We start from the raw sequence: 17,167 nt of genomic DNA on the forward strand, positions 1-17,167 counted from the left end.
GTGGATAGTTCTCTGACAAAATCCACTCAATGTGCAGTGGCAGTCAAAAAAACAAAAACAAATAATGTTGGGAATCATTAATAAATGGATAGGTAACACATCATATTGCCTCTATTTAAATTCATGCTGTGCACAAATCTTGCATACTGCATGCAGATGTAGTCTCCCATCTCACAAAAGATATCTTGGTATTGGAAAAGGTAAAAGAAAATGATTAGGGCTTGTAATCTCTCCCATATCAGGCGTGATCAATAAGACTGGGACTTTTCATTTTGAGAAAGAGGAGACTAAGGGGTGGGCTATGACAGAGGTCTATAAAATCATGACTGGTGTGGAGAAAGTACATAAATACATGTTTATTTACTCCCTCCCATTACATAAGAATTAAGAAATGTTTTCTTCTTGGTTCTAATTTACAACTGTACTAGACAAATTGGTCTTAAGTGGAATGTAAATATGCACAAGTTTGTGCTGGCCTCCTGCACAGGAGTGACTGTCACTCCACTGTGGAAGAGAGCAGTTGTCCAAACTATCATCTAAAAACCAAAATCCTTTTTTTAGACAATGAAAAACTGTGCAATTGCACTAGCACATACACCTTTGTAAGGAGCAAGGTTGGAGGATATACTATAATGGGCTTAGGTGTTTGTCAATATGACATAAAACCTCAATTTCACAGTATACATCTTGTTGAAAAAATATTTCCATCAACAATTGCAGTTTATAGCTAGGCAAAGTGTGCTGCTTTGGAGGATATTACTTGGTGTAAGTTGACAATGTGTTTTAAATGTTATAAAATAACTTTGCATCTTAAATAATTGTTGTGTAACACTCCTCTCCCAATAAGTTTCCACAATTGTGAAAAATTTAAATGTTTAGATTTTTTCCTATCCAAATTATATAAAAAAAACCCAAACTTGCCAAAACAAACATTTACAGATTGTTGGAATAGTATTAAACAGTCCTGAACAGCTGACATCTCTTTTTTTTTGCTTTTGGTTACAACTTGCTCTTCTTCTATTAAAGCAAAAGTGAAATGGATGTCTTTTTGGGTGTATTCCCACCCCACCCTTCACCACCACAACACTATTCAGGTGTTTTCAGTATTTTATTGTTTGACAGGCATTTACAACTTCCCATTCATAGACCTAAAAACATAAAAATAGACCTTCTTTCAGCTTATAAAAGAAATATATAAGAACCTTTGACATAGACATGTCATGACATTATGTACATGAACAATGGCGCCCTCCCAAGCACCAGCCTTTCCAGTCTTTCACAACTGACTATATTTTACTAGGTACAGTAAGAACAGGACAACTAAACCCTCTGTTTTTTCTAATAAGTTGGGACACAACGGACTTCAGATGATATAGAACAATTGAATGATGATAAGGGTATAGAAATCTCTTTCTAAAGCTTTTAGAAAAAGAAAAATCAAAAGATAGCAAAAGCTGGTAGAAGAAAACTTTCAAAAGACTAAGTATAATGCACTGGTATCCTGGTGGGGAAATGCTCGGTGGGACACAAGACAGTTGATTTTTTGGGGGGAACAATTTCTGTTGTGTTTCAAAATATAGTCACAGCTGATCTTATAAAATATATTCCTAAAGCTATTTATAAAATACCAGGTTTTCAAAGTATCCACTAATGTGTCAAACATCAATAGATACAAAAAGAAAATTTTATCATCTTCCTCTTTTGTAAGTGGAAAGTGAAATGGGAAAGCTATATAAATCTAAAAAAATTAGAAGTGCTATATTTTCTCTCTTACTATTTGGAATTCTTCTACAAAACCCACTAGATTTTAGGCATAGTTACCCTGTTTTAGATACTTTAAATAAAAAGGTTTGAGAGGTTTGCTTATTTAGAACTTTGTTCATAGTGTATTGTAGTGTGTGTGTGTGCGGGGGGGGGGGGGGGAACCCATTACAAAGGGATTATATATACATTGGTTTCATCCACACTAAGAGTTGGATGAGGTCAGGTTTTTTGGCCATAAAATTCCCTCCCTTACCCCTAAACCCAAACTTTGTCAGATATAACCAAATTCATCCCTGATGTGACTCCACTGAAGTCATGGATAAATTTAGCCCTCTTTGTAAATTGTCACATGATTTGTAACATAATTGTACTCCAGTCTCAACACACATATATGCTTAACTATTTTCTGAAAAACTGTCCCAAAGCAGGAGTTTCCAGTTAATATCTTAATATAAAAACTAGCCTACTGAACCCCCTGCATAAGGACTAGCCTCATATCTTAAGTAACACTAATATCTTATTCATTTGTGCCTCTATCTTATTTAAAAAAAAATTCAAGTGTTAAATTGGGATCTCTTTCAAAGAGTTTGGCATCTTTATAATTTTATGTAAAACTAGAGCTTCTGACAGTGAAAATAAATTATAGACCAGACACACCAAGAGAACTCAGCACAACATAAATCCCAAACCTTTCCTCACACACTCCTAAAATACATGTATATCGGGAAAAGATTAACACCAATGTAGCTGTACAGATTCGAAAGGCAGTTTCCTCATTAAGGAGATGAGCCTCCGATTGACATTTCACAGATACTAAAATCCCTTTGTTCATTGTGCTATCTCTTAAGCTGCACATACATAAGATGCCCACGGTAATTTGTTCTCCAGTGATAGTCTGTATCCCCTTTTAGAATAAATAAAATAGTTTAAAAGCCCTTAGCAATGTACAGTTTGGACTCTACCTTATTTCAAAGTTTACACTCCCCGCCCCCTTTTAAAGTTCCTAAAGTGTGGCTACACAGTTTCAGACCAGTTCAGCTGCCAAAACTGTGTGTGCAAGCTAAGGGATCACTCTCCACAGCTTTGTGGGGAAAGATCTATCTACACATGCCATCTAATGAGAAAGTAACAGGTTTAGAGCTCAGTGTTCAGTTTTCTGCTAGGTACAAAGTCTTCACGCCTAACCCAGATGACTTCTTCACTATTGCTTTCCACACTGCCATTAATTCCAGAGAGCGCAGCTTGCTTCTTCAGCTGAGTCATTCTGGAAGCATGCGTGCCTATTGCATGCCGTGCTTTATCCGCCCGACGTGACTGACTGCTTGTAATGGAAGCTGCCTGCAACCGCTCCTGAAGTTCTTTGTCAACTGTGATACCTTTTGTAGACTCACAGTACTCATCCTCATCGCTCAGAATGTCCGTTTCTTTGATGTCCTCTTGCTCCTCATACTGAGCAAGGTCAAACTGTTCCTCTACCCAGCGGTCAGTGTCCCCACTGGCTGTGGGCTGCTGGGACTCTTTCTCAGGGCTGCTTTCGAAGACGGCATCTGAGTCAATGGTAAACCTGTTTCGGGCCAGCCGCCGCCGCCTCCTCCCAAGAGACTTGCTTGGGGCAGACACTGCACACACACACACACACATACACAAAGATAAAATCCCACATGCTTTAAACAAGGTAAAAAAAATGGCTTGCTTAAAAACTAATCTTCCATGTGCCTTTCCCAACCGATATCAGGTTTTCCAAGCAAGGCCAACTTCTTCCTAGCAATAAGCATGCATACATTATGCTCTACTCAGCTTCTTATTTAAAACAGGGCATTTTTTGCCATCAGTAAAAAGAAGTTTCTGCTTTTTAGATCCACAATTTGAGATAATGGGCAACAATTACTGTTCCTCCTAAGTAGGTGGCAGGCAGCCAGCATGAAGAAGCCTCTGTACAGCTCAGCTTCTCACCAGCAGGGCCCTGCTGCCAATAGACAGCAAGAACTCAACTCTGCCCAAAACTGGCCGGGAAATACTGTTGTGCCTCCAAAGGACTGATGTAGAATCATTCGCAGGAGACTGGAGGTGCTGTCTACTCTGCATCAGTGGAAGTGCCTCATCAAAGATGGGCTCTTTCCTATGGAAAAACAAATACTCTTGATTTTAGAAGTCCTCCCCCCTCCCCCCAGCATCGGATCTCTCTGCTGGCTTTGTGACTAGTCAGTTAGCATACTGGCATCTTCCACACTGACAGAGCTTCATCTGGGGCTCGGCAGACAAAGCAAAGGATGAATCCCCCAGCTAACGGATCTGCAAAGATTTATGCACACTACCTCTACTGTAGGCTGTTGAGATTCCGGGTTTGTAGTTTGTCCCCTCACTGACAACACCTTCAGCTTTGGGGAAAAAAGTATGATCCTGAGTCTGAAAACATGTAAAAGGAAGTCAGCTCAGTATTTAGGGTTAAAAATGTACAAGTGAGGTCCCAGCTAGGCCTGCGGGGGTTTTACTTCCACTGCATTCACCCATGTACGTGACTAGAAAAATCTACCTAAAACGGTTCTGATATTTCAAGCATATGGTTCCTCAGGGGATGAATGAAGCACTTTGAAACAAATTAGATACCTTTTGGCCTTCCTTAAATGTGTGAAATCCTTCTCTAGTTTCCATGAGAAGCCATGCTGTGATTGTTATTGGTCTGGCTTGCTTGCTACAGAAGAGGAACAGAAAGCCAGGTATCTGGATTACTGAATCTAATGAGCAGAAAAAGTATATTTAGAAGCAAATTTCTTCCCCCCTTTGTTTGGCAAATGCAAAACTGCTTTTTACCCTGTGATGATTTTTTTTAAACTATCACGTGAAAATGAAGTCCACATTTTAGGACACATTCAATCAAATGCCCCTTGAAAAAAGAGATGAAAAAGGAGGACAGATGAAGCAGGAATCACTTTAAATCCTGCTGAAGAGGGGAGGTGATGAGTTAGACACTTTGGTTTGGTTTAAATTGCTGGTTTTGTTTTATACCACCAGTGGTCAACTGTAGAAATCCTGTACATGTGTTTTGTTTAAAAAATCCTATAAAGTCTTATTCAACTGCTACCCATTTGGTAGATTAAAGCATATAGTTAACTGAAAGGAATCCCATTTGGGCCCCCTACACCAGAAAAATCATTATTTTGGCACTGAACCTTGAGCAAAGAGTGGTGAACGTGGAGGCACTTGTTAAGGCTCCTTTCAAGATATGAAGGAAGGAGAGGCAGGGCAGATGCAATACTAGCTCTAATCAATGGGTAATAAATATTACAACGTAGATGTGACCTATAGTGGCGCTGGGGTCAGTGGGATCTTGAAAGTCTGCATCCCTACAGTACCTGCCCTGTTCATTGCTGGCCTTGCACCTTTTAGAGCACATAATCTTTTCCCTCCAAAAGGAACATATTGTTGGGATGAGGGCAGGCTTTCAGTTTTAAGCAGCTGTCGTCTGTGCTTATCACGCAGAATGGAGTGCACAGCCTTCAGAAAATCCTTTCTGTGATCTGGAGAACTGAAAACAGAAAAAAATGAACAAAAGTTAGGGCATAAGCTCATGAGAGAGTCATAATTCCTGCAGCTATGTGACAGAACAAGATAATCTTGAGGACTGTAAGAAAATGTGAATGGCCTTGCCCTCAGGCAAGTGTCATACTTGTATAACATTTCCAAACACAATTTATAACCTATATCTTTCATTGTTAAATCTATGCAAGTTTAAACCCACATCCAAGGAAACAAGCATTAATGAATCAGTCTACTTCCCTCATTATCTCCCTTTTTCTCTCATGCCAGCCACTCATATATGTGGCAAATCTATTGTAGCTAACGTAATCACACATACTACAAATCTCATCTAGATAGCAAGTTGAACTATTTTTAATATCAGCTCAGCAGGGACTTCCACTAATTAAGAGGAAAAAAAAAACCTAAAAATTGAAAGCAAAATTCTGAAGTGAGAGTTAACCCTTTTAAATCTACATATTCCACAGGCAATATTTTAATGTGGCATTTTAATTTGTTCTGAGCAGGAGTCAAGCCTTGCCAGCATGGAAAGCATTGCCCATACTAGAAACTTCAGCAGCTGCCTAGCACTCTGGCAAACGCTCAGTTACAGTGTATGCAGTGTTCAAATCAAATGTCCATACAGAATTCAATAGCTGGGTGCAGATTTTCAAGGGAAAAATAATATTCCTGTGAAACTCCACTGTTGGTTGAATATGGCTGTGTTAGTCTGTTTAATGAAAACTCTTCACTGCTAAAGCTAGAAAAAGTTGTAAAATTCTTGTGCTGTCATCATGGGGCCTGTCTTTTTCTTCCAAGAATAACTAGCACCTAGAAATCCAGCAACAGTAGAACTCATGGGAGTACACTCACCTACAGCAGAGGTGGAATGTTCTCTCTGGTCTGCCTTCGGACTCAGATTTAACATGAACAATCTCACACACAGAATTGGTCTCTGCATCTAACGAGATATGGAGAATGTTTTGCAACCCCGTATACAATTAAACAGTATATCATGTTGTAACTTTGACTAGAATTGGGAAGTACTCTCTAACCATGAAAAACCAGTTTTAGTACATTTCAAAAGGTATCCTAGAACACAGATTGATCACAAATCCTAGCAGAAGAACACTTGGCAATGTATAACTCCTACAATAAGTTACATACCAGAAGATAAACAATTAAGCTAGAAGACTTTTCATAATCTTCTACAGCCCTCTAGGGTTCAAAGCGCCCAATTTTCTGTAATGACGAAGTGCTCGGACCAGTAATTATTTTAAAAATCATATTTAAGATTGGTTTAAAGCAGGGGTCTCAAAACCAATTTAACTTCGGGGCAGTGCCAGTTCTCAAATCCTTCTAGTGGTCCAGTGGGCACTCCTCTTTGGTGGAGCTCTAGGACGGTGTCCTCCATGAGTCACCCCATCTGCCAGCCTGCATGATTTAAACCCCCCAGAGGCCACCAACAGTAATGCAGAGTGTCTCCTAGCTGTGCGCCACTGCTGGCATGTCCCTGTGATCTGGGGAAGGTGTGTGCAGAGCAGCCCCATCCATAGGATATGCATATCTTATAGAACTGGGAGGGACCTTGAGAGGTCATCGAGTCCAGTCCCCTGCTCTCATGGCAAGACCAAGCATCATCCCTGACTGATTTGCCCGAGATCCCTAAATGGCCCGCTCAAGAATTGAGTTCTTAACTCTGGGTTTAGCAGGTCAATGCTCAAACCACTGAGCTATCCGTCCCCCCTCACTGTGGAGGACCCCACGGTGGCCACCTCAATCATTCTATGGACTGGACAGTTCCCCCATTCTCAGGTTTACCCATGAGGGTGGACTGGATCCAGGAGCAGGGGGCGCCCACACTCTCACCACAGTGGCGGGAGCTGCAGAAAAGTGGAGCTACGTAGCAGCCTTCTCTGTTCTGCGGCCATCTCCCAAGCAAGCCAGTGCTGGGATTCTCTGCTTCCTGCTATTCTGGTGAAGTGGAGCGACCAGGTTTGTCTGGGAGATGGTGGTGGGGCAGAACAGAGGCTGCTGCATTGCTCCCACCGCAGATCCCTGTTACCATCCCACGAAAGCCGTGTCCTCGAGGGAGAGGGCTTGAGAGACGGGGTGTGGAGGGAGGAGGAAGCAGGGGTGGGAATAGGCAGAGCTGGGGCTATACTTGGAGAAAGGGTACAGACACTCCCCCCAGGGCCAAAGGAACTCGCGTGCCAGCAGCCATATGCAGGCTGGTTTGTGGAACTGCTCAGGCCGCAGAGACTCTATGGGCCGTGAGTTTGAGATCCATGGTCTAAAGAGTTACCAAGACATAGTGGTCCTGACCATTATCTCTATTTCACAGATGGGAAACTGATGCAAACAAAGACTTCCCCAAGATCACAGTCTGTTGCTTAGTCCTAGGCTAGCACCTTAATCCCAGGACTATTCTTCCTCTAAGCATAAGAAGAGATGTGGAGGAGGGGACAAAGACAGTCACAAGGTAATAGTTAAACAATTATGTTTAATGTGGTAGCAGTAGCCTCTAGTCTGGGGGGGTGGCAGGGGTGTGTGAGTGTGTGTGTGTGTGTGTGAGAGAGAGAGAGAGCACTCAGTTGTTTGAGCATTGGCCTGCTAAACCCAGGGTTGTGAGTTCAATCCTTAAGGAGGCCATTTGGGGCAAAAATTGTCAGGGATGGTACTTGGTCCTACTATGAAGGCAGGGGACTGGACTCAATGACCTTTCAAGGTCCCTTCCAGTTCTAGGAGATAGGCTTTTCCCAACCCCTCCAACCAGCTTGGGTTGGTTTTTTTTAAATTAAATTAAAGGAGATTGCCTAACAGAGGACTGCAGTGAGTGAGATACGCCAAACAAACTGCCCCCTGACTCGACCTTGCTGCACAGATGCCAGCACTCAATCACACCCTCCATCGGGTAGGTTGGGGAAGGAGAGGAAGTGCTCACTGCAGACCACCTGGGAGGCAGCCGTAGATCACTCATGGTCTGCAGACCTCACTTGGGAGAACCACTGATTTAGGTAAACATGTAACTGCTGAAAATTTTAGTGGTTACACTTTTTACATGCAGTGGGGAGGCGATTTCCCAGGAGCTGGGGTGCCTTGCATGCATCAGCTCCAACCAGAGGAGGGGAAAGGGTCCTGTATGTAACCATGAAGGTTATGGATGAGCCCATGAACCCTAAAAGTCTTAGGAGAAAAGGAGAATCTCTTTCCTCCTCCTCCTCCTCCTCCTGACCCACAATTCCCAAAAAGAACAAACATTGGCCAGTAAACAATGAGAGGGGAACTTTAACAGACTTCTGAATAAATGTCAACATTACCTGCACTTGCCGGTGCACGAACTTGCAGAGCTTCTAAAGGAATCATGTGACGAAAACGGAATGGGTCCCAGTCTTCATAAATTGAAGCCCTGTGTGATCCTCCCTGGATTTAAAAAAAAAAAAAAAAAAATCAAGAAAAATTGACATTTGGAATTCAGATTCCTGGCAGTGTTCCCCCTATTATTTTCCATCCATGTGTGGAATAATTTTTATGTGCACCACTGGTAGAAACACATGTGACCAGCTTGGGGTGGCTGTGTGCATTCTGCTAATCAGCTGGGTGGCACAGGAATACCATGTACTCAGAAATAATTTGGCATTTGTCTAAGCTATAACAAAACAAAGAAACAGTTGCAATGTTAATAAAAAGTAATAAGTTTGTAGGCTAAAAAATTGTTAAACTTAAAGCACATAACATTTAACACTACTTGGAGGCAGCTTGCTATTTCTGGGCTCATGTATAATGTGCTTAATTGCTATCCAAGTCAAAGATGATCATTCCACACAAAATAGGTCTGCTCGCTCTATCCTTCCAAAAATCCCACACTACCATTGTATCTACACTATCAGCTGGGTATTAAGAACCAGTTCAAGTGGACCAAAAACATTGCACTATGTACTTAATGCTGCAATGTGCTTGAAGTTATGCAAATGCAGCCCCACTAATTTCAAAACAAGATACATTTGAATGTTTAATTGGATTGAGGCCTATGCAATTGCAAGCAACCAACCAACATCTACTCAGTGCAAAAACTGGAAGTCCAGATTTGAAAACGATGTGTTTTACCTTCACTGGCCATTACAGTGACTGACTGAAGAAGTGCATAAAGAAGAAAGACATCACATTTACCTCCATTGTGCATGATGTCAGAAGGGATAATGTTTAACCATGTCAAATATGCCTTCAATAGTCACAAAGCTTCCTCTTACCCTTTAATCAAGGGCATTCACACTCTACTCCTCGCAAGGGTACAGAACTGGGTTACAAGATGCATGCTGGTCACTCTGCCTGTTTGCTCAAAGTAGGAGGCCAACAATTTGCATTTTAGAGAGATTTTCTAAAGAATCTTTATCGCTTCAAGAATAAGAAAAGTGATGTTTAAACAAGAACTATTGTCAGTCCTTACTAGGCAAGAGCCTTTATGACACGGGGATGGAATTTCTCTCCCCACTTTTAGCTATGAATATTGACAAGAATATATTTCAAGTTTTTAGTTAGTATCACATGTCATAGAAAAGTAACTCAGGAATGGAACATCACATATCCAACTACTATCACACCTCATAACCATCTTTTATTTAAACAACCTTACTACCAGGACCATAGCTATTTTAGACCTGTATTAAACCATCTCCCCCCACATTTAATCAAAAGGGATCGCATTGCATATTTATGATGTTTCACAGCACTAGTATCATAGGCATGTCTGGTCTTGTCACCATTATGGGCATCTTTAATAAGGCAATGGCATTTTGTAGTTACTTTTATTAAGCTTTAAAGTGCACCGCAAAAATAAAAGACAGGAGGCAAACCAGCATACACCTATGGCACTATGCATAGACTATAATTGCAGAGTACTTTAGACATACAAATAGCTGTGTGATGAAGTAGGTTATTGGCCTGTCAAATAAAGAATTGATATTCTTTATTTTCCTATCCCAAGAAGACTAGTCACATTTCTGTCATTGCTATTCTTGGATTATGCTGCACAGCAAGTATTCCCTCATAAGGATAATCATTTCCAGAAGTTTTGTTCATTTTGAAGATTATTTTAAATTGTAATAGTTACATTAATACAATAATAAAATTAAGGCAGCACTCCCACCACAATGAAAAAGGCCCGAAGTCCATCCATTATCATATATGAAAATGCTGCCCTACACAGACATTCTACCAAACTTTTAAAGATTTATCTTTGGAGCAAACAGAAATCTGTAAAAATAATAGATTAAAGTAAAATCTTTTAACCCACATTTTAAACTGTGCATGTGACTGTTTTATGACTCCGCTACTGCTCTCGTTAATCTCCTGTTCCTTTAAGATAATGTATCTTGTAGCTCAGAAGGATGTAAATTACACATATTGGATACAATCATAGAATTTACTATAACCACTCCATTTAGAGTATAGGTTCTCAAACTGGGGGGCAGGGCATGAAGAAATTCCAAGGGGGGCCCAAGGTGACTCAGCCTCCCCTCTGTTCTCCTCCTCCCCCCCCCCCCCCCCCAAGAGAGAGCCGAGTCTGTCTGGTTTATAAAAAAGGGGGGGGGGACTTTTTTTTTCCCCCCTCATGTTTTTGGCCCCAGTTGCTTCCTTTTTGGGGGGGGGAGGGGGTGTGAGGGTTTCTCAAAAATCAAAAAGGGGGCATGATGCCAAAAAGTTTGGGAACCACTGATTTAGAGGAACTATCAATGATTATTTTATTTCTAAATGATTGCTGCATTCTGGAAATATACGAATTGTATGGCATAAGGAGTACTGAAACATTATATAGCTTTGAAGTGTACAAATATATTGATAAAACAGGGAGGGATGAGATTGTAATTAACATTTGGGCAGGATAGAACCACAGTCCTTAAAATGAATCAAACAGGAATGCTCCAAAACAAGAAAAGGGTGGAAAAAATTTGTTGTGCACCAAAACCTTACACTGGATATCAACAGAAGCAGCCGATAAACAGAGCTGAAAGCCATCTGGAAAGCATCCACCAGAATCAAGCCACCCACCAACAATCCCAGAAACCAGGTTTTTTTTTCGAGAGAGAAAGAAAGGTCACTATGTGGTACCCTGCAGTTCACTAAAAACAAAACAACAACTAGGGAATCTTGGAGTGCTAGGATACATCTACACTGCACGATGTACCCTGTGCATCTACACAAGCTGCCCACTATTTCAAACGGGAGCACTATTTTGCCATTTCAGTAAATCTCATTGCAGGAGTGATATGGGATGGCTCAAAATAGTGTACTATTTCAAAATTTGGTGCTGGGTAGATGCACCAAATTTCAAAAGCTATTTTGAAATAAAATACAAATTGCGTATCTTATTTCAAGTTTAGGGTGCTGTGTAGATGCACCCCTATTGATACTTTGGCCTAGTCATGTGGTAAACCCTCTCCTTTCCCATGGTTACAGGGTTGAGAAAAAGAAGCAAATTTCATTTCTGACATTTGGGCTTTTTAAAAGAAATAACAAAAGTTTCTTGGTAAGTGTACATTCTTTCTAATAAGACGCCAAAGAATTGGATTTGGATTTAATAAAGTAGTGCTATAAGCATGTTTCCTCTTTGTTTAGGGCAAGTACTTTGGCCTAGAGAGCTTTAAATTATAACTTGAAAGTAATTATTTCTAATAAACTAGACCATTTCACATTAAACATTTAAAATAGCAGGGACCACGTTCCTATGATTGCCTTAAGACAAATGCAACTCTCTTCTTTGGGGAATTATTTCAAGTGTGGTAAGTGTTTTACGGATAATGAACTGATAATGGAGAATTAGAAGTGAATGCAGTAAAAAACTCCAGATATTTGTATTCTTTGGTTTTTGGTATAACTTCTTGACCTCAATGTTGTTCTATGATAATTGCTTGCTTGTGTCTTTTGTGTTCAGTATATACAACGTTTGTTGAATCCACACTGTCCCGATGAACTGCTGATTACACACTAGTGATTCTTGGTAACCATCAACAGGTTTACGAAAGGCAGGAACACCATCTGTCCAAGGTAACTCTTCTGAAGAGGACCTACTAGTAGGACTAACTAGTTGCTCTCTGGACTCAATAAGAAAGGATTACCATAGTTAAATCCTAACCCCACAATCGCTACACCACCATATACCAAATTAACAGAAGAAGTTGTTAGATTACATCTTTAAAATCTAACTGGAACCTCAACAAATTCACAAAATCAATCCCATTCACACTGACCTAAATCAAAATCTCAATTTGAAAGAAGTTACATGCTTAACCTGACTGGTGACTACAGCTTGGAAAATCTTTACAATCTACACACATATGGGTTGTAAAAGGTTAGCTAGTCAGTATTTGTAGAATTAGAAAAAAATTGGCATTGCTCATTTTGGATCCCCAATGCAGTTTTTAAGCAGTCAAAGTAGCAACAAAACTTACAAGTTTCTTCTTCTGTTTGGAACCATCTTTATATACAAGGACAACTGCAGTTTTGAACACTAGAGAAAGATTAAAAACAAAAACCATATACAGTCAGTAATGGTCCCCGTACACTGTCCTCCTACAAAGCCCAAGTGTACACGTAAGTTAAACCTGCACCATTAATTACCTATATTCCTGGTAAACCAGGGAGGGAAGAGGAAGAGAATAAATTATTAAAAGATTCAGTGTTATTGTATCTCCTCCCCCCATCCCCAACCTGAAGAGTTTACACAAAAAGTAAAAATTCGTAAGTTAATTGCTCTCTAAATGATTACTCATACATAAGTAGTGCAAATTACAAGCTTCTATCTAAAGCAAAATGTTTTGTTGCAGATTTTAAGCCCATCTGGCTAAGTCCACAGACAGGCTTGTGTATTACAGGTTGTACCTCTCTGGTTCAGTGGCCTCAGGGCCTGACTGATCCTGAAGGAGGGAATTTGCCGGACCAAGGGAGGCCTTGTACCACCAGCCACCCAGCCCACCATCGGCACCGCTTCTGCCCCCAGTTGGCCTTCCTACAATCCTATCTGCATTTGAAATAATCACCAGAGTACATACCAAAAGCTGCTAACTCAGGTTCCTTCTTCCATTTCCCTAGGGATGCAGGAGGGTTAAGCCAGATCACAGTATTATGCAAAAGTAAGTCTCCCATGGAAAGGTCTGCAACCTGACAACCATAAATATATGAAAATATAAAAGCACCAGTGTAAAAGGGTGTAACTGCTTAAGTAGATATAGATGAGTTTTACTCTAAAAAGGAACAAACATTTGGAGCAAGATTATCTGTCAGTACTAGACTGTTGAGATTATGTGCAAGCTGATCATACATGCAATCAAATCAAATTAGGTACAGTTTAATGTTGGAAGTCTTCAATATCTGTAAGAAGGTTTAATTTCACAGAAAGCCCAAAATCTCTCTGAACTCTTACAGTCTTTGTCTATCTCTTCCCATTTCAGTTTCTCTTTACATTGTGTGAACACATTAAATATGCTCAAAAAAGTACACATTTAACATTTCTAATAGCTGAAGCCAGACAGAGTACCACTCATACGCAACTCTACCTCCTGCACATAGCTATGGCAAGGAATACTGATTGAGTTTGAAAGTCCTATGTATTTCGTGAGAAAAGACTAATTATGGTGCTAATCTTGTGGGTAGATATACAATAAAATAGACACCTAGATTTTTCACTTTGATCTCCAGAGGCAACAAGCCGGTTTCATTAACACTCACTCTCACAACTAGAAGATGTTTATCGTCCCCTTAAAAACACACAAAATGAGACATCACTACTTGCGAGAAGTGCCAAGTTGACATCTCTGGACACTTAAGTCCTCCCTTTAGCTACAGGACAGAGTACAGCATGGGTAACAGCAATGTCTGCTTCTGAATGACACTGGCTCCCTGCCCTGAACTGGTGGGACCTCTAAGGTAACCCTTCCCACTTGTGTTTAAGTATCAGTATGTTAATAACACAAGAGTGCTCTTCGATCCAGTAACACTTCCGCTCACTCCGCCTTCCCAGACCCAGCTGTGGTCTCTACATACCTCTTGCTACTCCCAACACCTACAGCTCAACCCTGCTTGCAGCTGCAGCCTCTACCTATAGTGCTGCTATACCAAGGACTACCCTAGGCCATGAACACGACCAATTGCCTCTCCAACTTGACCTCCACTGCCCCCAAGTTGCTGCTCGAACTCATCCCTCACACCCCACCTGCGTCTTCTCAGCTCAAGACACTTCATCATTCCTTAGACTGCTGCTCTAGTTCCCCTTCTCCTCTGCTTTGTTAAATCCCAGTCCCACCAGCTTCACTCAATTCCCCCAGATCATCACCCACCCACCTTCCATGATGAGGTTCCACCATGAAAGAGTTGAAAATGTAGACCATTACTGTTGAATAGTAGGTAGTGATTTTTGAGGTGCCCAATTTGAACTGGGCCTTATTTTCAATAGGTAAGCATTCTTCAGATGGGCACCCCAATATCACCAGCCACTGCTCACACATGGACACAATGTATCTGTCTGCAGGACCATACCATGCCTTTAAGAAGAACTTTTAGCCAGACAATGCATAAAAAAGAATCTGTAATGGCAGTTATAATAATATGCAGTAATTCATACCAGAAAACCAAGAATAAAGTCCTTACGTCTTTTTTTTCCCCAGTCTGTTCCGCAATGAGCTGATCAAACACTGCACCATATTCTTCATGTATTTTCTGCATTTCATTAATATGACTGGCAACTTTGTTCATTGTTTTTATGGCCACTAGAAGAAAAAGCAAGTGGAAAGTAACTAGTTTCACAGTTGCTTCAACATTATAGAATTTAGGGGTTTTAGAAAGACTGAAGGGGAAAAGCAGGATGACTCCACAACCCAGTTTAACAGGTAAACATTGTTCCATGGTTCAGCACTTTACCATCAAGATGATAGTGTTCTTCACTGTCAGCATCAGTCAGAGCGAAGAGTTCTTTCAGCAGGAGAGGATACTTCAGTATCCGCTGGATGGGTTTGATAAGGTAAGACTCCAGAGTCGAGGAGTGCTGCCGTCTAGGATTCTGAGCATCCAAAAATGCCTTAAAAGCTGTGTCTGTCTTTGCTAAAAGTTAAATTTTAAAACAATTGTTTTTAATTAGCCTAAACATCCAGCCATTATGAAGTAACTTTTTAGAGGGTGAAATTCACTTGCCTACAATAAGCATGTTTTCTGGAGAAATGTGGTAGCATATTTTATGGACTTCTTGATTTTAGTTATCATCATGTGCCATAGAGTACAGTAAACTTCCGATAATCCAGCACCTTTAGGACCCAGGGGGTGCCGGGTTATCAAATATGCTGGACTATCGGAAGGGGGGGCTATGAAGGGTCTGGGGTAGAGTGGGGGGGATGCACCCTTCGGCGCTGCGGGACCAACCCAGCAGCACCCCAGCTGCTCTGCCCCGGGCTTCCCAGAGTTAGTCACTGGTCAGTTTTAGCAGGAGCTGAATTGGGGAAGCCGGGGGCAGAGCAGCTCCAATTGTCCGGCTGCCCGGAGCACTTCCGGGTTCCAGATGGTGCCGGACCATTGGATGCCGGTCCATTGGATGCCGGTCCATTGGAGTTTTACTGTAGTTACAACTTAGCATCATACCAAGATAAGCATCTTTTTTATTCAACCATCCTCTTTCATATTATTTCTAGTACCATAGCTATTTTAGAGAGTATGAAGCCCATCAACCTTCTTGCTAGTTCAATCAAAAAGGGTCTCTGCTATTTATAAAAACATATAGCAGTAGTGTCAAGGCATGTCTGGACTTATTAATATTACAGGCGCCTTTAATAGCATTTTGTTGTTACTTTACAGCTGAAAAGTGCAGCATAAACAACAAATAGCAAGGATGTAGAACAAAATATACCTATGGTACTATATAAACTATACACGTACTGTATACCTGCTGTACATTTTAGACATACTAAATAGAGGCATAGTGCAATAAGTTTTTAACAGCTCCCACCCCAAGAGATTGTTCAAGAATAGATAGCTTAAAAAAAACGTGAGTATGCTCTGCAGCAAGTATTGCCTTCATAAGGATAATGGTTTCCAGGAGAAGTCATGCATTTTAGTTGACAGTTACACTAATACAATAAGGTTATTACAATTTAAAATAATAAAGGCACTGCCACTTGCAACCAAATGGCCATAAGGCCACCCATAACTGCGTAGGAAAATACTGCCAGACATACCCATTCTACTAATCTTTTAGAGATTTATCTTTGGAGCAAACAGGGTTCCAAATTTGAGTTTGCAATACAACAGACACAAGGATTTACAAAGGCCACCAGCCAAAGATACTCAGAATACATCCTTAATAAGGTCAACCTACATGCCGCCAGGAGAGAGCATAAATGTGGCTGGCAACAAATCATTTATTCATGTATTCAGGGGGATTGCCAGCACCTCTGTGCATGGTAAATTGCTTTTACAATTTAAAAAACAAACAAACCCAGAAGTCTTCTGGCTTATTTATCTGATATCAAGTGTTCCTTGAAAAATAAAGCATATTTTTTCTAATTATGCTGCTCCTGCAACTGGAACTGCTAGCTTACCCACCATCCAAGGAAAAAAATATAATTACACAATGCTTTGTTGAATCCACTACTAAAATTAACACTTTCAAGGTGAAAGTCACTCCCGTGAAGCAGCCACATGGAAGAGCAGCTTCACCAGCTCTCTGGGCACAGCAACTCTTCAGCGTGAGATAAGTTTCAGAGAGGTAGCCATGTTAGTCTGTTTTAGCAAAAACAACATGGAATCCTTGAAGACTAACACATTTATTTGGATATAATCTTCCATGGGCTGGATCCCACTTCATCAGATGCATGAAGTGGAATCTTCAGTTTGATGGGGATTTATA

At 40.8% G+C, this 17,167-nt stretch overlaps 1 protein-coding gene across 10 annotated transcripts in view; it reads right to left on the reverse strand.

Annotated features, from left to right (window-relative positions):
• Window positions 1–1,089: 1,089 nt before the first annotated feature.
• TIAM1 (TIAM Rac1 associated GEF 1) overlaps window positions 1,090–17,167 on the reverse strand; it is a 294,242-nt gene continuing 278,164 nt past the window's right edge. For 7 of the 10 annotated variants that reach the window (XM_075910641.2, XM_075910650.2, XM_089773601.1 and 4 more), the window contains 8 exons: window positions 15,193–15,372; window positions 14,923–15,041; window positions 13,329–13,437; window positions 12,729–12,787; window positions 8,601–8,703; window positions 6,154–6,241; window positions 5,118–5,290; window positions 1,090–3,383 (listed from right to left, as the gene is read on the reverse strand). In XM_075910641.2, the coding sequence (XP_075766756.2) occupies window positions 2,899–3,383; window positions 5,118–5,290; window positions 6,154–6,241; window positions 8,601–8,703; window positions 12,729–12,787; window positions 13,329–13,437; window positions 14,923–15,041; window positions 15,193–15,372 (1,316 nt within the window). In that variant the 3' untranslated portion in view covers window positions 1,090–2,898. Of the gene's footprint in view, window positions 5,291–6,153; window positions 6,242–8,600; window positions 8,704–12,728; window positions 12,788–13,328; window positions 13,438–14,922; window positions 15,042–15,192; window positions 15,373–17,167 lie in introns of all 10 variants that reach the window. The other 3 variants (XM_089773622.1, XM_089773625.1, XR_016347939.1) reach the window with 3 other exon arrangements.

This window comes from Pelodiscus sinensis, chromosome 1, assembly GCF_052426305.1.
Source record: "Pelodiscus sinensis isolate ZL-2025 chromosome 1, ASM5242630v1, whole genome shotgun sequence".
Taxonomy (NCBI): domain Eukaryota; kingdom Metazoa; phylum Chordata; order Testudines; family Trionychidae; genus Pelodiscus; species Pelodiscus sinensis.